Here is a 26355-nt window from a genome sequence, read left to right on the forward strand (position 1 = left end):
ATCATCAAGAACTAGGCAATCGTGTATGTTTTTGTTTCACGTCTGTTTAATATTGTTATGTTTGTGTTAGCGCTTATAGCCATTACAGAAATGCATTTTGAATGTGAAGTATTTCCACATTATTCTCCTATTAGTTAGAATTGGTTTTGGTACAGCTTCCTAAATGTGCTGAAGGACTAGAACCAGGAAAATCTCCTTCCTTCAGATGAATGTATTTCAATTTCACATATCAGTTGATGAAAGAAACTGAAAAGAATTGGAGATAAAGTAGAGTCTGAGAAAAGCCAGTCTTAGGACTGTGCAAGAACAGAATCAGATTTTAGACATACAGACCTTTAGGTATTTGCAGTTCTCATATTATTTCAATAATTTCCATTGCTCCTTTCTCAAAAAAAAGTATTTCATATATGAGACAAGCTTTTCAATCTGGAGGCTCTTTGTTTTGAGGACCAAAGCAATAAGCATCCAGAAGTTCCTACTGGTGGCTGCCAATTATTCATCTATGGAGACTATAAAGGGACACAAGTCCAAGTGCTGACATATGCTCAGCACTTGCCCAGGTGTTGCTGGAGTGCTATAAATCTCTCTTTCTCTCTGTTGCTGGCCTGTCTACATATTCATCACATTTCAGGTTGAGAGCCAAGTCCCATCCATGTGTTGGAAGAGAAGCAGAGGAGCAGGAGCCCAGCCTGCCCTCTCTCTCCTCCCTGGGATGCTGGATGCAGCTGGAGTAGCTGGAGCCTTCTTTAGGGCATGATGCTTTATTTTGATCATACAGCCTTATTCCCCCAACTCATAAAAGGTGAAGAAATACATTAAATGCTTCATTCTCTTTTGGAGTAGTAGAGAATGAGATCATTTCACAGAAAAATATCCCTGAGCTCAGTTATCCCATCACCAAAGTTTATCAGCCTATAGGTGTCCTAATTTCTCAGAACAGACCACGTCACTCTGAAAACATTGAGATTTGAAACTGAATTTGCTTCTTCACATTCCGTCTAATTTATTTGAAATTTTTTCCTAAAAAATATTTAATTTTGGCCAATATCAGAATCAGGCATAGTTCATTTAATCTATATTGCAAAGAGTTACATGTTTTCTTAATCAAATCACCATTCACAGTATCCTGACCTGTTTTCTTTTTCTTTCTTTTTTTTTTTTTTTTCTTTCTTTCTAGCATACAGAAACGCAGCAGAAATAGTGCAGTATGGAGTAAAAAACAACACCACCTTTCTGGAATGCACACCTAAATCTCCTCAGGCTTCTATTAAATGGCTGCTACAGAAAGACAATGACAGGAGGAAAGAGGTGAGTTATGTGAACAGGAGCTCTGGAAGGATCCTCAGTCAGCATGATAAAGGGAGGGAACAGTTTGTGGTTTTATCAGGCAGTCTGGCTACAGTGAAGCTGGAGAATTTGTGTGGAGGCAGGACAGTGACCATCATTTACTCATATGAATAAGAGCAGACCCAGTACAGCTGAGACTTCATCCTCAGCCCCACAGATTTCTGTCAGATCAGAACAGCTACAGAAAATTAAAGAATCTTTGCTTCACACCTTACTGATTGCAAACTGAAGGTTTGTAGCAGTCAGAACTTCTTATTGATCTAAGGAAATAGGCATAAAAGGAAGAACTTGTATAAAGTTCAGGAAGAAGTCAGCATGCAGTAGCTCCTCTGTGCTATTGAAGAGATAAAAGGCAAAATTGGGAGAAATGTGAAAGGTTTCTTTAGCAAGAAACTAGTCCAGGCTAAGAACACGTATTGACAAAAGCATTTCCTCACCATGGTGCAATCACATTTTCCATTACTGCACTCTCTAAGGCTCTCGAGTTTCAGCACTGTAATATACAGTATGATTGTGTATGGGGAATGTTCCTTCCTTAAGTAATATAAAAGGGGAAAAAATCCATTGCAAATCCAAGGCACTTACTATATGAATAAAAAGAAACATCTTTCAAAAGGAACTTTTAAGTAATGTGGTGTCTGTTGATAGGTTATAAATACTGTAAAGTATTATTCTCCTATCAGGCCATTTTACAAAAACAGAGGGGAATTATAAATGTCTCACTGAGTTTTCTAACTATTCAAAGCCATGTCCTGGCAATAGGTGCAATTCCTTAACCCATTGCTTCAGTAGAACATCTCCCTTTTTTTTGTTCTTAGGTTCAGTAAAGATATTAGAATCGATGCAGTTTTATGGTACAACAGACTGAATAAGGCAATCAAAGTGTTGATTAGTTTTCAAGCTCTCAGATGTCTGGAAGTCTTCCACAATGTCTACAAAAGTTTACAATAGCAGAATACCATAATAAGTAAATTAGTTCCCAAGAGAACCAAGTATAATGCAAAATACAGTAGCAAAATAGAAAAACCATTCAGAAAAATACCAGCAGTGGTTTCCTTTCATAATGGATTGAACTTGCAATTTTTACTTCATACTGATATGCAAAGGGACATCTGCACATTCACTTATAATTGGATGATAACAAGCTCTGGTAACTTGCTTCTTTCAGATGATGTGACCATCTCCTGGGACAGTGCAGAGTCTGAAGCCAAAAAGGAAATAGGAGAGTACCTGTGCTCTTGGTTAACATTGAGCCAAGTCCCACTTGAGACCACTGTGGTGATAATTTTTATACGAGGCTACAGACTCTGCAGAGCAGATAGAGTTCTTCAGCAGGAACCTGCTCAAAGTCAAAATATTTAATGAGAAGCCACCTTGACTTCAATGCCAAATTAGCCTCTCTGGTCCTGCACCTTTTTTCCACTGAGTCTCAGCAGCAGTCTCTTGATGCTGAAAGAGACAATCTCAGGAGTGCAACAGGGCAAATAAAAGTTCATTTCTTCAACCCTTCTATTCAAACATTATGAAAACTTCTATTTCATGTGGTTTCCAGATTTTCATCTTTGTCTACATCCTGATCAGATTTATTCTAACATAAGAAATAAAATTATTTAAGTCATTTTCTTTAGCGACACTTGCCTTCTTTGAAATGCTCTCTTCTAAAGGTGGTCTCTTGAAGATAATTATATAAAAATACAGTAACTTCAAGAAAGTCATGTTTGAAGTGAAGCTTACCAGAAGCTCCAGTACTCTGTTGTTCCATAACCTTCCCTTAAAGGCTCCTTCTGCCTTTTTGCTCTCCAGGTGAAGCTGAATGAGAGGATCATAGCTACTGAGCACGGGCTCCTGATTCGCTCCGTGCAGGACAGCGACCGAGGGCTCTACCACTGCATCGCAACAGAGAACAACTTCAAGCAGACCTTGGCAAAGATCAATTTCAAGGTGCTGGATTCAGAGATGGTGGCTGTCATGACTGACAAGTGGTCCCCTTGGACCTGGGCCAGCTCGGTGCGAGCGCTGCAGTTCCACCCCAAGGACTTTGTGGGGGCTTTCAGCCACTCCGAGATGCAGATGATCAACCAGTACTGCAAAGACAGCAGGCAGGCAGGGCAGCACAGGGAGGAATCCCAGAAGATGAGAGGGGACTACAGCAAACTAAAGGCCCTTATCAATAGTAGAAAAAGTAGAAATAGAAGAAATCAATTACCTGGATCTTAATTTTATTTTATAGTAATAGATATTTTTGTCCTCAGTGTAGGGGGCTTATATTTGTCTATCATGAACAAATTCGTGCAAATCTGATAAAAAATTAAATGAAAATCCAGCAAGACACACAAAAGATCTGTCTCCCAATTAAATGCAGTGTAACATAAGAAAATAACTCAGAGCATTTTGTTTCTTAGGTACTTAGTGATTCAAGCCTGGGCTTTGTCCTAGAAGCAGCACTGGGTATTCATCTTAAACCAGATTCACCTTTAATATCTCAGTATTTAATTACAGCTGAATAGAATTTTTTACAAAATCAGTGCTTTGTCTTGCAACTCTGGACCTGGACCAGCTAGACTGGTGGTGAAAGAATCTGGGTTAAGATGCATACTTAGAGTAGGATGGTACTAAGATTTCCTTGCACTGTGTTTAAGAACATGAGTTTCTTCTTGTTTACTGCTCAATATTGAGTTTACAGCTTTCACTCATCGATCAAATCATGTGAATGCATGCAGCTAGGAAGCAAGTAAAATGTACTAGAAATGTTTCATTTGCTCAGAGGTCAAATGAAGGAACAAACAGAAGAAAAACAAAGAATTTATACTTTATCAGAGTAAGCACTGATTATTGTGCATAGTATGAGTTGTAATAAATTAATGAGTTCTGCAATGTAACTTAAAATACCTCTGCTCATATTGATTTTTATTAAAATAGGGAGTCCTGTAACACTACATAGCTTTATAAGTGGCACAAAGGTAACATGAGAATGTTCATTATACATACAATTTTGAAAAACACCTAAGTGACTTAGGTATTATAGCTACTTTTCAAAGGATTACACTCCAATTTCTTTTCAAAGGACAGAATGTAGATATACCATATAGTGCTTGTTCAGAAATTAAAAATATAGATTATCTTTATTCTGTTCCATGATTAAATTGGAGCTAGTCTGCAATGTGGAAACAAGTCATAAGTGTCTTTGAAATTTTTAAAACATTATTTTTTCAACTGTTTTCTCAAAGTTGCAAATATTTTAACTAGAATTTTCTAATTAAACGATTCCCATTTTCCAGTTTTTGTACCCTTATTCTTTTCCATGTTATTTTCCCAATTTGCTTCTATTTTCAGTTCTCTGGTAAAAAGCAGATCAGGAAAAGAAAAAAAGAAGAAAAAGGAATGAGGGAAAAATAAAACTGAAAAATGGGTTTAGGTCAAAAACCAAAAACTATAACTTGAGAGGCATGTTCAAACAGAAATCTTTTGTTTAAGAAGCAGCTGTCATGTCTAATGAAGCAAGTTTTGTTGAAAATTGGGTGAGTGTACACCAAGTCATCCTAGGAAAAGCAATCAGGTTTTTTTTTTTGAGCAATGCAAATGCCATAAAGAGGGACAGATTATCAATGCTTTTACTATGTAAGAGTGTTCTGGAAGCCACTGAGTCTGTTCAAAACAGTAACAGGGATTAAAAACGTATGAGTACCCTAGAAAAATCACAATTATTTATGGCATTATACAAAAATATAAACTGATGTTCAGCTCAAATCTGAGTTGTTAAGTTATAATTCTAATTCTATTAGAATACACTTGGAGTAATTCTACAGGGCATGGGGAAACACTTCTGGGTTTGTGTCGGTGTGAATTCAGATTAATGCAATGGAGGTAGCACTGGTATTTATCTGCCATTAGCTGGATTGTCACTTTATCACCACCTCGTGAAGGACAGCTGGGAAATGAGCCCTGATCACACCATTTAAACAGTCTCTAAATCCCTTTTATGCTGGTGGGATCTCTTTGAATTTAATTTGTGTGCCTACTGCTAGCATGCAGTGCCAGCCTGCTCACATATTGCCATCTAGTTAAGTGCTCTCCTTACTCAAGGTCTCAATGTGTATTTCTGCAATATTTAGACATTAATAACTAAGATCTTTCTTATGGAAACCAGTCAGGAAACTTTCTCTGACCTCTGACCTTCATGAGATTGAATTTGGCCCCAAGAGCTAGCAAAGTAGGTTCTGGAGAAATCCATCTTTTTTTTCTTCTTTTTTTTCTTTTTTTTTTGTTGTTTTGTTTGTTTGTTTGTTTGTTTGTTTGTTTTCTTTATTTTCCTTTATTTTCATTTTTTTCTTTTTTTTTTTTCCCTGAATATGACTGACTTCTGAGGTGTGTAAGTGACAAACCAAAAATCAAGTGCCCTGGTCTAGAACTACCTCCTGGAATGACTTGTGCATATTCTCTGTATGCTGCCATGCTCTTCCTATCTCCCCAGCAGATTCACTGCAGAGTTAGTGTGATACTAATGTCTGTTGTGAGGATCAGAATTGCTTCCAGATGGAATACAGTGATTAATAGGTGTTTCAGGGTACAAATTGCCCTTCAAGTGGTTAGGTACAGTGATATTTTAATAGGCCCCCATTAGGCCTCAGAAATTACAGTTACACTGTTTTCTAATACAATATTGGCAATAAGGGATTCCATTAAAACAATCAGCACAGCTCAGAGTTTCATGTGATTATAAAATAATATTTTTAAAGCTGCTTCATATACCATTATTATGGTATGACTGTTTAAGGGATTATACTTAAACTAACATTTTTCCTGCTGCATGAGAACTCCAGTATATAAATATAATTAGCTTCTGTCAGTGCATAACTGGTCCAAGCTTCCATGCTTTAGGAGCCTTCCTGCATGTATAGAAAAGTCAGGAACCAGATGCTCAGCTGCTATAAACTAATGTAACTTCCCTGTTGTCCTTACAGCTACTGGGGTTGATACCAGCTGAGTGTTTGGCCTTAAATGTACAGAATAGACAAACTGCAATTTTTGTTTAAAGTAGCCCCTCTACTGTAGGTAACACCAAAATTTAAGACTGTAATATTATTTGTGCTATTTAATACTTCCTATTTGGAGGATTTCTAAATAATGTATATAATTTTATTCCTTAAAAAAAATGCAAAAGCGAAATGACTTCTAGGCATAACTTCACCAAATGTAAAGATATGTTCTCTGCCAAGAACTTCACTGTGTACTGGTATTTTTTTTTTTGCCTTTTTATTTTGTGTAGTTTGTAAAGTTTGCTGAAATCTTGACCTAACAATGTGTTCTTTGCAATTGTTGTTACTGTAGATATGCGTGTTTTATTAAGAGAATCTTGGTTTTAAAATTGTAGGTATGTGTATAAGTTCCTAGCATGATGAAACTGTCATGACAGTGAATATGCATCATATAGTGTGTAAGAAAGAACAAAATGTAGTTTAACATAGTGCTATTTAATTGAATATCTAAAATGCCCAACAAAATAAAGTGTGTTGCACCATTTAAAAATTTGTTGGCTCCCCCTTCTGGATGTGCACTAAAAAAAGAACTTTTTTTTTTATTATTAAGATAAGAACCTGAAAAACAATTCTCTAGATTTTCCAAATAAGTTCAAGAAAATATTTGGAGCATCAGGTATTGTAGCTGGTCAGTTCCCAGCCCTGCTCTGGACTGAAGCCCCAGTCACAGAGATAACAAGGAACTCATGAGAAGTCAGAGATTAATTTTTTCAGAGATTATCCCACATAAGCACCTTGCATAAAAGCAGGTTACTTTTCTTTCGTTCATTGTTTAAAAAGAGAATAAAAATTTTTTTCTTTTATTAAACTGCGGGGAAAAAAAAAAAAAAAGTCACACATTCTGTGAAATCCTGATTCTTTCAGCTGAGACTCCTGGCATTCTCCAGGCACCTCTGCAGGGAACACAGGCTGCTGGGGCTGCACCACAGGGACTCACAGCTCTCTCCCAGTTTCCTGGCTTGCACTTGGAGTGAAATTACCTGCCTGACACCTCCAGTATGCTCCTTTTTCCTGCAGTTATCATCTGAGCAGTGTTATTGCTGCTCTTCTTACTGGCTGTTTATCCAGATGGGTTTTAACAAGGAAGCATAGGTCCTCATCAGTTCCTTGGGATAATGATTGAAAATGAAATGTCACAAATACTGACCTTCACAACAAGGTTCTGGATTGTTAAACCCAGATTTTGATTTCCCAGATAGATAGGTTGCTGCAAGGCTTTATGAGGTGTGAGTGGCTAAGATGACCTCACTCCAGGATTTCTGTACTGGCTGGTTCCTAGATGTGCTGATCTTGGATAGTTACCTGCTCAGCACTCAGACCAGTCTGGGTCAGAATCTGAGTTTTCAAGCACTCCCACATGCTGTAGGAAATGTTGGGATAAGGATCCAAAACAGATGGACATTTACAGAGTTTTACACTCTGAGAAAACTTTACCAGGTCTGATCCTCTGTCCATCCTGCTCAGTTGTCTTTTGCTGATCTTCTTCCCCGACTCTTTTTGCCCTCTCCTGAAGGGTTCAGCACTTAAGGTTTTGATTCCTTGGCTCCAAGCCCTGGCAAAACAAGACCTGGATTTCAGATGTGAGAACTCTAGGTGTCTAACACTTCTCCCTTGACTTTAAAATGTCTGTTAGATCACTTTTCTTCCTCCACTGGGAGCTTCTGCTTTTTCTAAGGTCTCCCTTCTGGTGGCAATAAGGTTTCCCTTTGAGTAAGTGCAGGATGCAGAACTCAGGCACTTTCTCACAAGACTGAGGCAATATTCACTTCAGCTACACTTCCTCTTTTTATAGATGAGTTAGGACATGCCCCTATTATGGAGTTGATGGTAAACACCCACCCAGGCAGCCACAGAAGCCCAGAGGTGACCAGTGAAAAATGTTGCACGAGAGGAGCTGCCAACACTGGTGTGGCTCCCAATGCTACCAGATTATTGTTGCCTCTGGAATTAAGTGTTGCCTCCAGAATGAAGGCAGCAGATGTAATTCTGTTGTGCAGGCCATAAAAAAAACAGGTTGTGGCATTGTGGCTTTTGCCTGAAGCAAATGGCTCGGTCCCAGGGAACCAGAGCTTCTTTATCCTTTACACTGAGCCCTTCTCAGGCACCCCAGTGAGTTCCTGTGCTGTGAGCCCAAGTACAACCACACACAGACACTTGACCAGAGTAGGTCCCAGATATACATGCATGCTCACACCTACCTGCATGCAGAGGAGCTTTGCTTTCCATGCAGTATTTACCTTTCTTTAACATTGATGTGTGTCCTCTTCTGTTTCCACATGGGCAGAATCAGTCCTCACAGTCCCAAGACATCAACAGCTTGTAGATATTGCCATTACCATCTCTGAGAGCATTTTAAGACAAGTAATTAGTCAACAAAAGTTCTTCTATTCACTCTCCTTTCCAATTTACCTTGTTCTATATCATCTCAAGAAAAATTTCCTTTTAGCATCAGGAGGCTAGCACAGTGTAAGTAATAAAAAATGTGCTGTCATTTAACATGTCTAATCTAAACTAAAGACTGAGATTTAGAGATGCTTTGGCATTCTGAATACACCAAGAAGCAAATTCAACACAGCTGGCTCAGCAGTCAACAAATAATTACTCTACAGTGATAGACTGTCCTATATCCCAGGATTCATTATTGAATTCCATATACAGCTTTACAAAGCAAACAGCATTTGTGTATTCTTAGCACTCTATCAGCTTCATTATTCCTGATTTGAATGCCTGATAAACAAACAGCCTCATATGCTGGCTTTATAAATGAGCCTGAATGTTTGCTGAGCTCCACATTCAAGGCAGTTTAGGCAAAGGGATTTCAACATATCCAGCATTTTATAGAGCCATATATTTTTTTTCTAAAGGATTTTAGGAAAAAAAAAAAAAAGCCAAATTATAAAATGGCCATTATTGTTGTCCATGGTAAATGAGAGTTGATAAAAAGGATTGTTTTCTAGCTTGTACAGCAACATGCAGTGTGGGGAAGGAGTAAGAAAAATGCATTTGTTTAACCTTGGATTCACAACCTTTTGGATAGTTGCTGTTCCTTGGCTCTTTGCAGTAGTCCTTTTTACAGTATCTGCTCTCCCTGTCTGCAGTTCAAGGCCCCTAAGAGCCATGCTGGTTTTACTTCTGGTTTTACTTTTGTTCAAGCCAACAACTTAAGACATGATGTCCAGGGCTTCCTTTCAGGCTTTTTGTATAATAAAAGCCTCAGTGAAAGCTGTATTATATATGGTTTTGCCTACAATATCTGCCTAAGAAATTTCATTATTTGATTCAATATTTGGAAAAAATTTTGTAATATTTGTAAGGCTTTGCTGAAAATGGCACAGAGAGAAGACCCCAGAAATAAGCAGAGCAATGGAACATGCCATGGTTCTTACAGGAACACTGTGAACATTTCCTCACTGCTGCATGCTGTTATATGATGGACAAATGCTAATTTTATATTAGCCTTGAAAGCCCAATTTTCCCATAGGTTAAATCTCACCAAGACTAAGGTCCTTTCACTGCTCACAATGAGATTCTAGTTGAGACCTTGAAGAGCTTTTATGCCCCACTTAATTTTGGTTAAAAATTAAGCCATTTCCTCCTTAAAAGCTCTTCTTCTTTAGGGTTCTATTCCTCCTTCTCTCTATGGACTTTCTTTATTCCTTTTCCTTTCCTCAGCTAAATTCATGCTAATAGTCCCATGTTAATTTAACTCTTTTCATTATAACTCTTTTATACACCAATACTCTTAAATATATTACCTTTTATAATCTTCAAAAGATGCTGCACTTTATTTGTTTCATCAAGTTTTTTTTGCTTTGTAATGTCAGCAAATAAAATATAAAAAGTATAAAACCCCTCCAAGGTGTTTGTAGCCTTTGAGCTTAAGAAGAAAGATTGGAACTAAACTACTAGCTACATGTATATGTTCACACTCAAGAAACATTAAAATAATATTTTATTCCATTATTTTCAGCACTACATTCAGGTTGCAGAGTGTTCTTTATTCCATACCTGACACTAAAAGTTTCCTAGCCAGGACTTTGTTTTGGGGAACTTGAGATATAGTTAAAGATATGGATTTAAAATATCAATAAATTATATTATACAGATCTATTTGTAGACTGCCATATTAAACATCTTCAGTTAAATTACCTGTAGGAGAAATTATTTTGTAACTGAGGTTAATAATGAGAATAATTAGTCCAAGCTATCCAAACCACTGAGCACAAAAATTGTCCCTTAGACTGTGTTCTTCAGAGGGGTAAAAGCTTTTGCCATAGAAGAGAAAGACTACTTTTATTATAACAGCAACAAATCCAGGTGCCTCCTTCACATATATGGAACAATAAGCTTACAAGTTTTCTTCCCTTTGCAAGTTTTTTAAGAATTAGAAAGATTAATGATATCTACCTATAAATGGGTTTTTCCTATGCATGGATCTGTCCTGTGCTGTGCCTTCCAGCTAGAGATGTCTGAGCTATGAGGAAATGGTTAAAGCAGAGAATACCATGAATGCTGAGCTATCCAGGGCTCCAGAAGTAAGGAATAGCGTTTGGTGCCATTTGGTAACCACCTGGCCCTCTGGAGAAAGCTGGTCATCCCCCTCCCTGCAGAGGGGCTGTTGTGGTGCAGTACACGGGCCAAATGGAGTTAGAGACAGTTCATTTACTAGGGGTGCTGGAGACCAGCTAGAGATTAACAAAGAAAGAATTGCCTTGCCAGTTTATTCGTTCCTGTCAAGAAGGCAAGCTGTTATTTTGAAAGGAGCTAACGACACGATGGCGAAAACCATATAAGCTGAACAGAAACTTCCCCTGTATCCTCCAGCCAACTGTAAATTCAGCCAGCAGAAATCTTGGAAGTGGTACAAGCTTTCCTGCTTTGAGAGCACTCAGGTTGGGGTGCCAAGAATAAATCTCCCTCTGAGGGAAACCTCTGAAGTAACTGCTGATGACTGAGCTGTTCCTGGCTGTGAAGGCAGAGCTGACTGTGGCAGACAGTGTCATGCCATGCCAGATGCTGCATCCCCCTGGCTCTGTTTACACCAGATATTGCCTTACTTGTCAGGGTGGGAAGAGAAGGAAATGCTGCAGTTCCCCTTCTTTTGCCTCAGACTGGCAGCTCTGGGCCTCTCCTTCCATTTACTCCAGCTACTCTGCGCTGTTCCAGAAAGCTGAGACAGTCATAAACACCATTTAACTGGTTGATTAAGTCAATTCAGGGCTGCTTTTCATCAGCAGAATTTTGCAAAGCAACAACTGGGACCAGGCCATTATTTTGAGTCCCTCCATGAGGATAGAGCACCAAGTTGCACAAAGACAGAGTTGGGTCATGCCAGCATCCCAAAGAAGGGCACGTGCAGCAAGCAGGAACACTGACTTGCAAATAATTCTTGGCAGTGACCTTTTTTCAGATGTAAGATGGGAGAGCAGTTTCTTAAATGTTGACAGCATGCTGCGCACTTGTATTTCACTAAACAAGGTGCAATATACTTTCAACTTGAAATTTAGATACTGGAAAAAAACAGAAAATATATAATTCATGAAAGAACCAGAATTTAAGTCAAGGCAGTTCATGCTAAAATACCCTGAGTCTTAAGCAATGTCATAAACTCCTTGGCTAATGCATTCATAATCTAGCAATTCCTATCCACAGATCCTAGGAAAGATCCAGCAAGCATTTCCTTGAAGACTTATTAAATTGCAGCCCAGTCCAATGCAGTCCCTTTCTCAGTTCCTTAAGCCAGGCTCCTAGTGAAAACTCCTACTGACATTACTCAGCTTGGATGAGTGAGGGCTGAACAAGGCCTGTGGGATTTTGCTTTCTAAGAACCATGCTCACTCTCCTTTTCCTGTGTCCAGGGTCTTCTAAATTGGAAATCTTTCTCACCACCTGGTCAAGGGTGATCTATAAAATCTCCTCATAAATTCATTCCAAATCACTGAGAAGAACATTTATTTTTTGTGTTATTTATTTTAGGTTACTATGATCATGGTTACCATACACAAATTTAGATTATTGCAAACATACAGTAATGAGAAAATTTTCAGAATATATGGGGGAAAAAAAGAGAGAAAAATGGTCTCAGTAACAAGAAAAAATCAAACCCCCCCAAATTAGAATTAAAATATCTCCGACACTATGTAGGCATTATGTAGAAATTAAAATGCACTCCGATGCTGATTTTATTTGACAAATCTCTGTCATAGCTGCAATAATTTTATTCTTCTCCATCATCTCCACACCCCAAAGCCCTGGATTATTTCCTGTCCTCTGGGTAATTAGTAAGGTTGCTAAACAGTTTCTTCACTGGATGTTCTCCCTTGCAGGAAGAACCATGTTTTTTCAGGAGTGAATTCAGTCCTAAACCAAACAGAGACACATGGATGAATTTGTAACCCTGGCTGTCCTGTGACTGTGCTGTTTAGCCCATCAGCTCCAACAACACCATTACTGCCAGTCTGATGGATTGTGGCAGTTGGGACCTGTTTGCTGCCTTGAAGTTGCCTTTAAGGTTGGCTAGATGGTGCTAGAACACGCTGCATTACATTAACGAGCATGTGGCTCGCATTCCTCTTACTGCTGATCAGAGACTGCTTAAAACTTGGGTTTACAATGTGCCTCCACACTTAAATATTGTAAAATGAGCCAGTTCTACAGTTCAGTCCTGGACTAGAAACTATTAATAGTGCACTGCTAACTAAACAGTGTTTTGGTTTTAAGGATGAAATTTTTTGAAATGTAAATTTAAAAATCCCTTCCATTGCCGTAGGTAACAGCTGCTTGGCCATGTAACAGGGCTTTGTACCTCTGAAGTTTGTCTTCCTAATAAAGGCATTTCTACCACTTGTGCAGCTTAATTTTTCTTGCTGCCACAAATCTTGACCCTTGATCTCTCTAACTGTCTTTGCAGGGTGGTTCTGTGGTTTTTTGGTTTTTTTTTTTTTTTTTGCTTGTTTGCCTGTAACTCACTTGGGTCCATAAGTAATTTAATTAATATGGCAAGGCTACAGACAGTTGAGCATAGCCTGAATTTATATTTTCATTTGGCTGGTCAGAAAATTGGTTGCAATTCAAGAGGAGTATGTCATTCCAGATCTCACACTCTGGTCTGTGGACAGCTACACACACATAGCAACAGCTAAAATGAAAATGCAAGTCTCAAAAGACATTTAACCTCCAATATTTTCAGTTTCTCTTATCACCACTGACCCCACATTGCATACTGGCCTTTCCACAAAGATAAAAAATGGGTTCAAGCTGATGAAAAAGGAGTTATAGCAAATAAACACAATGTATATCTATACAGCCTTCGTATTCTGCTTGTAAGCAAACAACTGCTGATATTTTATAACTAGCTTTGGGAGGATGATTTGGACTTGCTGGTGTGTGCTAGCTGAGTCCTGTAAAGCCTGCAGGAGCATCCTACCCTGCACAGTGATTTCCAGGCACATGAGCAAGCTGACCATAGCTCAGCCACCCCCATGGATGTAGCTCCAGGTTTGTAGAACAGCATCAGGATCCTTTTCACCCCCAGTTTTAAATCTGAATTTGCAAAGAGATTTTTTTTTGCTACCCATGTACTGGAGAAAACACACAGAAAAAGAACAGAACTGACACAGAGAAAACAGTTTTCTGTTAAGGTAATATTGATACAGCTGTTTATTGCCCAGCACACTGAGGGAAACAATACCTCAGTGAGGTCAAAGGGCTTTCAAATAAACATTAGCACACTTTCTGCAGGAGTAAGTTTCAAATTATTGCAGAAGGATGTGTCACACGAACTCAGATCTCATTGATTCATTCATTCAGGATTTGCTGCTGTCAGTCCTCCTTCCTGAGCAAGAGGTGTTGAGCAAGCCTCAGGCCACAGCTGGGCTGCTCTGTGCAGTAGGAACAAGGAGAAAGCTCTGGGCTGGATTGCAGTGCAATCCGAGCAAGAGGGAGGTTTAAATGCTCAAAGAAAACAGAGTGTTGGTTTGTCTGTCAGGTGACAGTCCTGAGCAATTTGCTACTGAGGCTTGTGAGGTTTCTTTTTTTCTTTTTTTTCCATGCAAAACCAAACAACAGCAGCACGAGATACTTAGATACCCCTGCTAAAGATGCACCAAGAGAGCTAATCTCAAACTGGTTGAGAGAAGTAAATACAATCTCTTCTGGTTGGGGAGCAATTGATATTTGTGTTAGGCCATGACCTGTGACTGAAATGGGAAGAAGAGAGGATTCTTCCTCTGGAGGTGTTTGTCTGGGCTTGCTTGTACATAATCTGAGAACAGCTGGAGATTCATACTTTTTAATTAGAATAATACCTGCTGTGGAAAGCCTCAAAACTTCTAAGAGCTTAGGTGACTGCTTTGCTCACCTGTGGGCAGATGACACTTATCTAATTGTGGCCAGAAAGCAGGTCAAGTGGGAGTTTTGATTTAGGCACCCAGAGAGAGGTGACATTGAAGAGCCAGTTCTCCTGAAGACACGTCCCACGATCAATGCAAAAGATTAATTCAAGATAAAACCCAAAACTTTCTCTCTAGTGCTGGGCAGCCCTAAACACAGCAGATATTGTGGAATGGAGCTATTTCTTTCCTATTCCACTGTGACAGTGCCAGGCCAGGCCTCTGCTCTTGGCCCTGGTCAGATAACACAAGTGATGGGCTCCTTCTATGTCAGCAGGCGAGGGAAGCAGCAGCAGTCACAGGCAGGACAGCTGAAAAGCTGCAGCAATAACTGAGTTCCTCAGCAGATAACACAGGAATGATCATTGACCTCTCTGTTGCTGAGGATCAGCTCCCAGGAGCCGCTTCCTCCACCTTATCCAGCTTCCAGACCACTTCCAGCAACAGAAGAGATACACAAACTTAATGTTCTTTCTGAAAAGTAACTCAGACTACCCAGCACACCTCTGTCACCTCAGCACCTGATCAAACCTGATTTTAAATTACCTAATTTAATTGTAGGAAATGGCCTTTGGCCTTATGCCACTGCTTTTAAAAGAATTGCTTCAGCTCCAGTCATTATATTTATGCATGAACCACCCACTTTGATATGGAAATTGTTGCAGCCCAAGGGGATTTCATTAAGTAATTAGGGAGGAGAGCATATAATGTCATTTGCTGTAACTGGATCTACAGAGTCAATCAATAAATGACCATATGTGCATGAGCCTGGAGCATTTCAATACCCTTAGCACCCTTGTGAAAAAGAAAAACAATGCAAGAGGGATCTCCTTTATCTGTGACACAATCTTGCAGTATAGGGTGTATTTTTATTGCTTAAAAGAGTTGCACAAGCCATGCTGTCATATCAAACTGCACAAATCAGCCAGATTTACTGTCTGCCTGGAAATGCTCTGCAAGCAAAGAGCTTTGTGGTTCCAAGTCCAAGGCTTGACAAGCACTGTAAGAATAAAACCTGCTTTCTATCAGAGCTTTCAGAATCAGGCCGTGTTTTGCATTTATATTCCAAGTTTGCTACTCTTAAAGGTCAGTTTTGTTCTTGAGCCTGATAGAAATTCATGTTATTAAGTGTTAATGCAGCTGTAAATACAGCTTTCTAGCTTTTTTTTTTAAATCATTATTTGTTCTCCTGTTCTGTTGGCTAAAACCCTAGACAGCTGGTGTTTGCTAGATTGCATTCTTAGGGTGAAGAGTTTGTCCTACACACACAGAATGTGTTCATTCCTCAGGAATCAAGTGACCACACCAGAGCTAAACAATACATAAAGCATACAATTTATTTTGGACTATGATTTCTCCAGATGCTTAAAGCTGGTACATTTATTAACTTTTGACTACAAACCACTGATTTTCAGTAGAGAAATGCATAAAAGAAAGAGCAAAATCTTTTACTGGGAGGCATTACTTGGAACTTCACTAAATTCTTGCTGCTTTTCATTTGCAGCAAAACCTCTGGACATAGAAACAAGACAAAGTGGACAAATTTTCATTTGCAAGAAACCTATCAGTAAGGCCAAATGTCTTGAACTGACACTGACTGCACTAAAGGAAGAATTTCCATTGGATTTTTGGGAGCTGGGGTGGACCATCTGCTTGAAGGCAGAGCAGGTCACCATGTGCAGCAGTTCATGTCTGGTTTGCCATCCAAGCCTGTGCTGTTTAAATGGCATCTATTGTAGGTAGGTTTGGGTTCTGCTCCTCAGCTGCTCTTTGGGTTGGGTGGTGTCTGTTGGCATCATGATCCATTGCCCTGGGCTCACATTTTCATGGCTCATTACAACCAGAGCAACCTGAGCCTTGGGCATGAGGTCCAGGGATAGCTCACCAACTCTAGTTTAAGGTGCACTGAAATTGTTAGAAATGATAAATGTAAGCAGTGCTGGGATCTCTGGGAACATTTGGGTGTGAACACCCTGCCCGTGGAGGTTTGAGCTGCAGAAGACAGAACTGCTGCCTGAGGAAAGTCCCTCTCTGAGTCCCACCTGCAGCCACCAAGAGCAGGGACCACAGCCTGGAAAAGGTGTAAGGGGTTTTTATCCTTTGGTAGCACAGTTATAAAACACCTCAGTCCTGCCAAGCAACCTGTGACTCTTTTCCAATCCTTTTCCTAATCCTGTAATGTTCAGAAATTGATGACACCATGGCTGTGCTTTTTGCAGTCAGACTGTCAGCACGAGGCTACCCATCTCAGACTCTGCAGCTCTCTGTGCCAAAATGGTGCCCCATGCTCCAGCTACACTGTTGGCACACACTGAATAAATCCCTAATACTCCATGTGGAAAAGCCCTGGACACACATATTTTCACTGAAACCAAGGGTTTTTTAAGCAGAGGGGCTGGTGAGAACTTAAAGACATTATCAGTCTTGTGTATGGGGCTGCATTATGCAGGGAAAATATAGATCATGTCCAAAAACAGGTTTGTGCACATTTTCCCCGTACCGAATTTAGTTTGTTTATTTATGACGGTAAAGTTGCTCAGGAGTGTGAGGCCACACCTAACTAAAGGGATGTAATACATTTTTTCTTTCAAAATGTGTTCCTGTTATCTCCCTGCCATCTGATTTTGAATGTCCAATCCTGATTAACTGGGGATCCGAGGTGAGGTTGTACAGGAAGCTGGAATCATTATCAAAGCAATGGGTGGCTATCAATGCAAAGAAATGGGTAAGGTGAGTGTGATGCAGCCTAGGATGTCATGGGTGTGTTTGCAGATGGTGAAATGGAGAGTTCCAGCCTTGTACAAGGTGAAGCAATTTCACTTTTTGTTCTTGTTCATGTGGGCATGCAGTAATGATGTCATATGTGCAGTGACTCCTGCTTCACAATATATCTTTTTTTGCTGATCGTCAATGCCTGGTTGGAGGATCCCGTGGCAGCCACTGCTGAGGGCTGGAGGAAGCAGAGTAACAGGGCAGAAGCCCCAAAAGAGCATTTTGTACATCAGCAGCTGTGTGTGCTCCCTCGGGAGCCGGCAGCTGGAGATGAATCCACAGAATGGCAGCTGCCCATGAAATCTCCTTTGGCAAAGCCAATGATGGAGAAAGTTTAATGCACATTGTAAATCTGTTATTTTAAAATGCTTCCACCACTTCCTCAGACCTGGCAATGCTCTCCCTGCCCTCCAGGCACCCAGCATGAAGGCTTAGTCTTCATCAGGGACATAAACTACCATGTGCTGAGCTTCCATCAAGGAAGACTTGCTGCAAAGCTCATTTGTGGAGCTAATTTGGATAATGGATACAAGTTTCTAAATCATTTAATGCACAACAACACAAAAGTCTTCACTATGGTTGGTACCAGGTTCCCAACAGGATTATTTCTGTGCCAAGTTCAGCTTGTATGGGTAAAGATACTTAAAATTCATTTTTCTTCAGTGACAAAAACTAATTTTCTAAATTAAGGAGACTGATAGCCTATCTTCATAACTCTGTGAAGTACATAAATACTACATTTCTAAAATATACAAAGAGGGATGGACAAATACATTATTTCCATAAATAATGGACACAGGTGAACAGTAGTCATAATTTCAACTAGACCTGTACAGCTGGCTGAGGTGTTGCTTCTCACCAGGGCTTTAACTGTTGCTTTGACAATAAGGGTCAGAAATGGCTCATAGACTGCTCGCTCTGAAAACCCTACAGAACAGTCTCTAGACACATTTTTGAAGGCAGACTAAAAGTAAAGTTTGCAATATACATGGGTTTTTGTTTTTTTTTTTTTTTTTTATTCCAGTCATTCATGACTGCTATCATGGGCATCTTATTAACTGGATATTGTTATCATATGTTTTCCCAACCTATAACTATCTAGCCATTTATTTTTTTGTAAATATGTTTGTTCTTCCCATTTACAAAAAATAGAAACATATACAACCTTCTTTCTCTGCAACCAAACATGTCCTGCAGTAACGGCAATATTTCCTTTAATGGTTAGAGCTTTGATTTACAACAGAAGAACTGAGAGGGATATTGTTCCCATATTTAAGCAAATATCTGAAATACAAAATTACATAAATCCATACAGAGCCATTTCTAGACACAACAGCATTTCTAGCAAAACTGAGATAAAAGCTTGTGATCATGGTCAGGTGTCCTTATAGCCTCAGGCAGCAGGGAAAATCAGAGCAGGTGAGGTTTTTTTTGGCTGGAGAAAAGAAGGAAAAGTGAGAGCTGATGCTCTGTTGGTACAGTAAGGGCTCCATAATATCTGTCTCCTGGAAATGCTGCAACCATCCACACCATGTGAGGCAGTGATGTGATGCATATTTTTTATGTTTTGAATCAATGTGAAATAAAAAGGTCCTCAGCGGAAGGCTCAGCACATCCAAGTGTATCCACCCAAAACCCGGTGCAGGGTGAGCTGTTCTGGACAGGATATTCCAGGACATTTGGAGGATTTGGGGCTGCCTAGATATTGCATTGCCATCTAGTGAGCATCGCTGAAACTGCATGGTGAAGCCGGGAAGTCGAGATTCCCAGCACTGCACAAATGGAAAAAGAAGCAGAGGCTTCAGGAATGTTCGGTTGGACAATCATTATTCAATGGCAGAAAGAAAGTCTTATTAGACCTGCCCAGGCTCTTTCCTTCAGTTTCTGGAAGAGGACGAATCAATTTTGTGAGGGCACAGTAGGAGAAATTTGAAACTCTTAGCTCTTTCATTTTCCTTTCCTGGATGTAGGAAAATTCTGGGAAGAGTCCTTGGTACTCCCTCCCTGTACATACAGAAAGGATAAGCTGCAGGTGTTGCACACTTGCACAGTGTTTCTTCTTTCAGCTCAGTATTTCCTTGAAAATAAAATGCAAATATGGAACTCTCATTTCTCATTGAAAATTTTCCACTGTTTGCCTTTGGGAGCGCCCCACAGTTTGCACATTACTCCCACTCTGCAAACTGTGATGCAGAGAGTTGTAAAGCCTTGGTCTCTGCCACTTTCTGCTGGCTCTGTGGCATTCCTGCATGGATGCATGTGGACCATTCCTGGCTGGACATCAGATGCCTACCAAAGCCAGTCTAACCCTACCCTGCCCAGCTGGGCAGGGGAGAGGAAATATGGGAAATGAAAGGCTTGAAGGGCAGGGAGAGATCAGTCACCAGTTACTGTCCTGTGCAAAACAAACCTAACTTGGGGAAACATGTTTAATGTATTACCAATTAAATCAGATTGGGGAAATGAGAAATAAACCCAAATCTTAAAAATACCTGTCCCCCACCCCTGCCCTTGTTAGCATTCAAAAACACATAATCACATAAGCGATTCTATGTGGTGCTTTTTATTTAAGAGCCCTGGGAATCGGGGTAGTTTCCATCCAAATCTGATTCCGACCATACGTTCGAGGTGAACATGTTTTATACTCTATCATTACATAACTTTCATGTTAATTATCAAACTTATATTGTTCTATTGTATACACAGATTTCAGCTAAACATAGCCCCCTTTAAATTTCCAACATCATTTCTCACGATTCTTCTTATGGTTATACAATAATTATATTTAATTACTAAACAATCATCACATCTAACAATTATATCATTTATCATACTGCTTACGCAGATGCAGTGATCTGAGAAAACACAAAGCCAAATATTTTCAAAGACTATTTTTAACATTTTCCAGGGCTCCACTATCACCCCCTCTTACTGACCATATCTTTATTCACAGCTCTCTACTTCCATCCTGCAAGTGGCACAGGGGGACAGGGAGTGCGGGTTGTGGTCAGTTCCTCACATGTTGCCTCTCCTGCCTCTTCTTCCTTGGGGGAAGGGCTCCTCAGGGTCTTTTCCTGCTCCAGGGTGGGCTCCAGCCCATTGCAGACAGCCCTCCATTAAGTCATCCAATGTGGGTTCTTCCCCCAGGCTGCAGTTCTTCATGAGCTGCTCCAGCATGGGTCCCTCCATGGGCTGAACTCCTTCAGGAGCACAATGCTGCAGCATGGCACGGGGTCACAAACCTGCTCCACTGTGGGCTGCCCACAATGCCACAGCCTCCTTCGGGCATCCATGTGCTCTGGCATGGGTTCTTCTACCCTGCAGGTGGATCTCTGCTCCCCCAGGGACATCCCTGGGCTGCAGGGGCACAGCTGCCCCACCAGGGGCTGCAGGGGAATCTGTTCCAGCACCTGGAGCACCTCCTGCTCCTCCTTCTGCACTGACCTGGCAGCCTGCAGGGCTCTTTCTCTTACATATCCTCACTCCTCTCTCCAGCTGCAATTTCTTCTGCACAGAACTTTCCCCCCTTCTTTGCTAAGTTATCCTAGAGGCACTGCCACTATTGTTGAGGGCTTGGGCCTTGGCCAGCAGTGGGTCCATCTTGTGGCCATCTGGCTCTGTCTGACATGGGGGACAAAAATACTGAACTGCAAAACAGTAAAATATGCCTTTTTGTATCTAACCACAACATTCTGGGTTTCAGGCTGCAAGAGAGCATTTCTCCCAAAACACTGTTTTGGAATACCCAAAAAGTGACTGTGAAAAATAAAACAAAAAACTTAGAAGAGATTAGCAAGAGAAGTTAATAGAAAACTGCTCCTGAATTATTTAGTTGGGTATTCTTGCAATTAATTTCTACTTCTTAGAAAGAGGTTTATGGTACCATAAAAGGGCTAGGGTGTGAATAAAGAACAGGGAAAGGATTTAAGTTTTAACTACATGGTCCCATACCAGTGAATAATGTAACTTAGCTGCTCATCAAGGGAGGACTGGGCCAGTTTTCTCAGAGGGACTCTGCCAAAGGTAGACATATCAGTGACTAACCTCCTGCATGACTTCTGTGGCCTCCTGCATTCATGACCTCTCTTTCTGCCTGGTTTTCAGCTCAATAACTGTGTTTAAAAGCCCAGTCCTGAAAAATGCAGGTACAGAAAAATATTGTAAAATTACCAAGCAAGACTTCTCACAGAACATCCTCCAGGATATTTGAAGTATCCACGAGTGACAAGTGGTATGAGATGAACTCAATGGGACACCCATGACTTCCTAAACCAGATATTAATAAAAAATTATACATCCTGAGATATATTGCATTTATATTGATAGGCAATTTCGACTGTTCTGAGCATTCCTGCTTTCCCTGGTTGGTTTGCACATGTTAGGCACAAACCCACACTTGGTAGAGTACCAGTAGTGAACAGTTTGGGGCTCTAAACTCACCAGTGATTCAAGGTTCATGGTGTCCCAACCCGTGCAGTGCCCAAGGCTTTCTGCAATCAGCTTTCTAGTTCTTCTTGTGAAGCTCTTCACTCTGCCTTTCACTTTATAGTTATCAGCCTACAGAGCCCTACCTACACCTGCAGCTATTCTCCCTATCCTAGTCTTCCAGAGCGCTGCTCTCCTCATTGCTTTGCAAGGGGGTATTTAAGAATTGCTGATGTGGCTGTGCAGTTGGTTTTTGTCAAAAGTCATTCCATCACCATTTGAGATGCCCTTCATTCTTCTCTACCTCTGCATTTCATTCCTACTTTGCAGTCTTTACTTTAAAGCCATAAACTGGGGAGAAGGTAGAGCACAGTAGACTGAGTTGCTGAAAGAGAATTAGCATTTCCCAGTAATGTACACACAAAATGCTCAGCAACCAATTAGAGCTGCAAAAATCTGTTCCAGACTGAAGCACATCTCAGCCAGCTCTTTTAGCACAATGACACAAAAGCAAGATAACATATAATAGCAGTTACTTGGAAAATAGTATTTACAGGCAATGCTTTACTAGAAAAGATGTCCTGAAAAGATATTCATCTGAAGGGAGCTCTGTCATTTCTTGTAGTCCCACCACTTTGGGTTTTCTTTGGAAGAGTTGCTGTTAGACTTTCTATATACCATGAGCTGTGGACACCACAAATACATACCTCATGTAATACATGAAAATAAATACATATTGCCTGTAGAGAAATTACATCATCCTTTGTGAAATACTGAGAACTTCTAGTCTTCTAGGGTTGACAACTAAATAGGTGAATTTAACCCCTTGTCAAAAATTTAAGCACTCATAAAACTATGTAACAGGTCTCAGTCAGAGCCGATTGATCAGAGGTAGTTACCTAAATGGCCTCCTCTATATGCTGTGTTAGAGAGATCAAAACATAAAGTCAAATGTACTAACTCAAGGTATAACCACTCATAAATGATTTAAATTCAGATATCCATTTGACTTATTGTGTCTCAATCCTTTGTGAAAATGTTAATAAGCTTCAAATTTCAGGCTTTGCTATCATCTTATTGCAACAGTTCCCATACCTTCTCAGTGATTTCTCATGGGCAACTCCTCACAGCACCGACTCCTTCTTCTTCACAGTCCAGCCGACAAACTCCAGCTCCCTTCACAGCCCAGCCGACAAACTCCAGCTCTCTCCTCACCCATCTACCCCATCCTTTTGTAGCACTCTTCTTCTTATTGGACTGCAGCTGTGGCCTATTAAGGGCCGGCCTGTTCCTAATCCTAGTACAGCTGCAACTCCTCAGGTGTGAGACTGCCTTCTGCACTATTCTCTTACATTCTATCCCTCCACAAGCTTTTAGTGACTAATGAGATATTAGACATTATGGAATAAAGGTTTTCATTTCTATCTGGAAGGCTGTGAAGTGCTGTGGTCTAGCCTCTACCACCACAACTAGGGCTGCTGACAATTCATGTTCCTCAAGCTGTGAAGTAAGGCTTACAGGGCTCTCTTACCAGATGAGTGTGAGTTAAATACACTCTTCAAAGTTTTCACAGTGGCATGAAGTATTCCCATGCTAAACCATCTGTGCATATTTGCCTTTCTTTATTTTTGTGTAAGATTTCAGGGACCACCAGCCTCTTCACTCAGGAATTCCAGACAGAACACCCTCTTTGGGGCAAAAGCAGCCTTTAACAGAAGTACTTAAATGTCTTGATAGTTGGTTCTCCCTTGCCTAGGGAGTGCTTGGCTCCAGAAAGGAATTCAGGTGAAACAGAGGGTAAAATCTGGGTTTTTGTCTGGATTCATAAAATCTGGTGTTCTAAGACCATCTAAACTCTAAAAACTGATCCACCTTTCTCCTTCCTTTAAGAGAAGATGCATTTAGAAATTGCGTCAAGAGGTTCTCCACCAGGATAGAAAGGGAGAACAAGAGTTTCTGGCTCTGGGTTTTTGGCTACTTTTGATTCTAACTCAGTAATAATTAAAAACAGCAAAAAGAGTCCTTTATCTCTCAACCAGTATTCAAACAGAGATAAAATCCCCTTCATCTTTGTGGATTAAAAATCATCTTCCTCTAGGACTTTAGCTTCATGTGAAGGAATAACCTCAACCATAGCATATTCTTCATCAAAGTCAGTATAATCCAAATGGATTCACATCAGAATAGGAACTTTTGGATCGCACATATTCCACATTCTGGCTGATACCTCTGGCCATTAACTTATTCTTACTGCTAGAAAAATCATGCAAGTCTGTTAGACTTGTTCAGGACTGTACCAAGATGACATGCATGTACATCCATTCAGCAAAGCAGGTGATGCTCCTGGGTGCCAGGGAAGTCTGTCTGCTGCCTGGAAGATTAGATGTCTACTGGAACAGATTTCCTGAATTAAGCTCTTAACTGCACTGACTTGTCATAGAATTAAAGTATATGCTTTGCCAGAAGTGCTTTCTTAATGCATTCCCACTACTCATAGGAAAGATGGAAATAATTAGTGGCTTCTGGTCACCTTTTTCTCCTTGTTTTCTGTCAGAGTGGCTCTGTGAATGTCACCAGTGTTCTTCATTTTCTTCTGCTGAAGACAACCAGGCTGAGCTTGTCAAGACTGCAGAATAAAATGTAGCTCCACCACAACACAGTGTGTGTTTGTGGAGGGGGTGCTTTCATTGTAGTGATAACTTCTGATTTTACAAAACAGACCCAGTGTTTGACCAGCATAAAGATAGTTACACCTGTGGAGTGAATGCATGGAAAAGGAAATGCTTCCACATTTCTAGTAACAACACAGGAAATGTCTGTACCCAAGAGTACCTGCACCTCCAGCAGGCCTTTACCTTCTGCTGCTGGCTTTAGCACCTATCATGAAAGTATCAATCAAGAAATTTAACTTCAGAAATATTCACATGAGGGATTTTCAGTTGGAAAAATTATGAGGGCAAAGTAGGGGCAAAAATGTGACTTTCCCAATCCTACACACAGATCTGGAAAGTTAAAATTGCAAACCTAAGTCACATGAAAGAGCACACACAGAGCTCTGTGTAATTCCTGATTCATCCACACATCCTTGGTGCTACCCAAAGGATGCTGGGCAAGAAGTAGGGTCCTGGAAACTTTAGGTGGGTTTACTTATATCAACCATGTATTTTGTAAAAACACCAATTCGTATAACTTAAAGGAAACCCTGGTCTTAGTAAAACATTACAGAATATTAATGGTCATTAAAATCTGTCTTAGAGCTGCATTCAACAATCTTTCATCTAGCAGACACTTATGATGGACTTTTTGTTTTACTGTTTTAAAAGTTTTGTAATTGTATCTGGTGATGTTAACTCACAGAGGTAGCAAAACTTCATTATAGCCAGCATAATTTTTCACTGCCCGTGCTGAGGTGAAGCAAGAGAACTTGTGAAAACCTGGATGTCCTTCGGGTGGCGCCCGCTGCAAAGCATTTGGTTTATCTTCTCACAAAATAGAAGTAAAAAAAGGTCCCAGCCACGGCTGTTGACCGGGTGGGCTGTAAATCCCTTCCTGCTTCGGGTACTGCTGGGAGCAGGTGAAACCACTGAGCATCAGGGCCAACTGATAGGCAAAGAGGGAACAGAGAATGGAAAATAAATAGCATTTATTTATAAATGCGGTTTGCATTTGGTATGTGCAAGTCATTTCTCTTTCTGGTTTCTGTTTTTATATGACTACTGAGGAAAAAAAAAATAAGCTGCAAGTGCATTTTATTAGTGATTAAATTTATTGTTTTGTTATGCTGATGTGTAGACCTGTGAATAAAACAAGCCCTTCCCTACTTTCACAGTTAACACAGCAGGCATTAATTTTCTTTCTTTTTCAGGTTATAGTAACATGTTTGTATTACCTTAACAGACAGTGGTAGGCGAGGTGGGAAGAACAGGTTTTAACACATGCTTTGAATGCATAATTACAGTTAGAGATCAAGAGCTGGCACACCTGCTCTGGGTGTAAGTGTGTGGGCTGTTAGGTCTTTGTTCAGATCTGACTTTCACAAGCAATTATCACCCTTAAAGACCTGGGGTGGGTGGGGAACACGAGGAATGGGCATAGCCAGTCTTGCCTGACACCCAACCTGCTGGGCCAGCAGAGCCAGGAAAGGGTGTTGTAATGTGCACATGGATGTGCTAACACCATCCTGCCAACACATCCAGCTCAAGGGATTTGGAAACAGGCCTCTCTCCCTGCTTGGATTCCTGGGTTTGTTTTAGAATTGCTTCAGTTTAGATGTGCTGGTGCTTACCTTGTTCCACAAAGTCTTCTCCTTTTTGTGATCCAGAACATAAATCAAAGCATACTGAGGTGGAAGGGATCCACAAGGATCATTGAATCCAGCTCTTCAG

General features: G+C 40.4%; 1 protein-coding gene across 1 annotated transcript in view; it reads left to right on the plus strand.

Annotated features, from left to right (window-relative positions):
- The window catches only part of SEMA3C (semaphorin 3C), a 116091-nt gene extending 110464 nt beyond the window's left edge, over positions 1 to 5627 (plus strand). The window contains exons 17-18 of the mRNA XM_036401441.2: positions 1178 to 1308; positions 3151 to 5627. Of these exons, the coding sequence (XP_036257334.1) occupies positions 1178 to 1308; positions 3151 to 3564 (545 nt within the window). The 3' untranslated portion in view covers positions 3565 to 5627. The remainder of the gene's footprint in view (positions 1 to 1177; positions 1309 to 3150) is intronic.
- Positions 5628 to 26355: the final 20728 nt, after the last annotated feature.

Source organism: Molothrus ater, chromosome 5, assembly GCF_012460135.2.
Source record: "Molothrus ater isolate BHLD 08-10-18 breed brown headed cowbird chromosome 5, BPBGC_Mater_1.1, whole genome shotgun sequence".
Lineage (NCBI taxonomy): Eukaryota > Metazoa > Chordata > Aves > Passeriformes > Icteridae > Molothrus > Molothrus ater.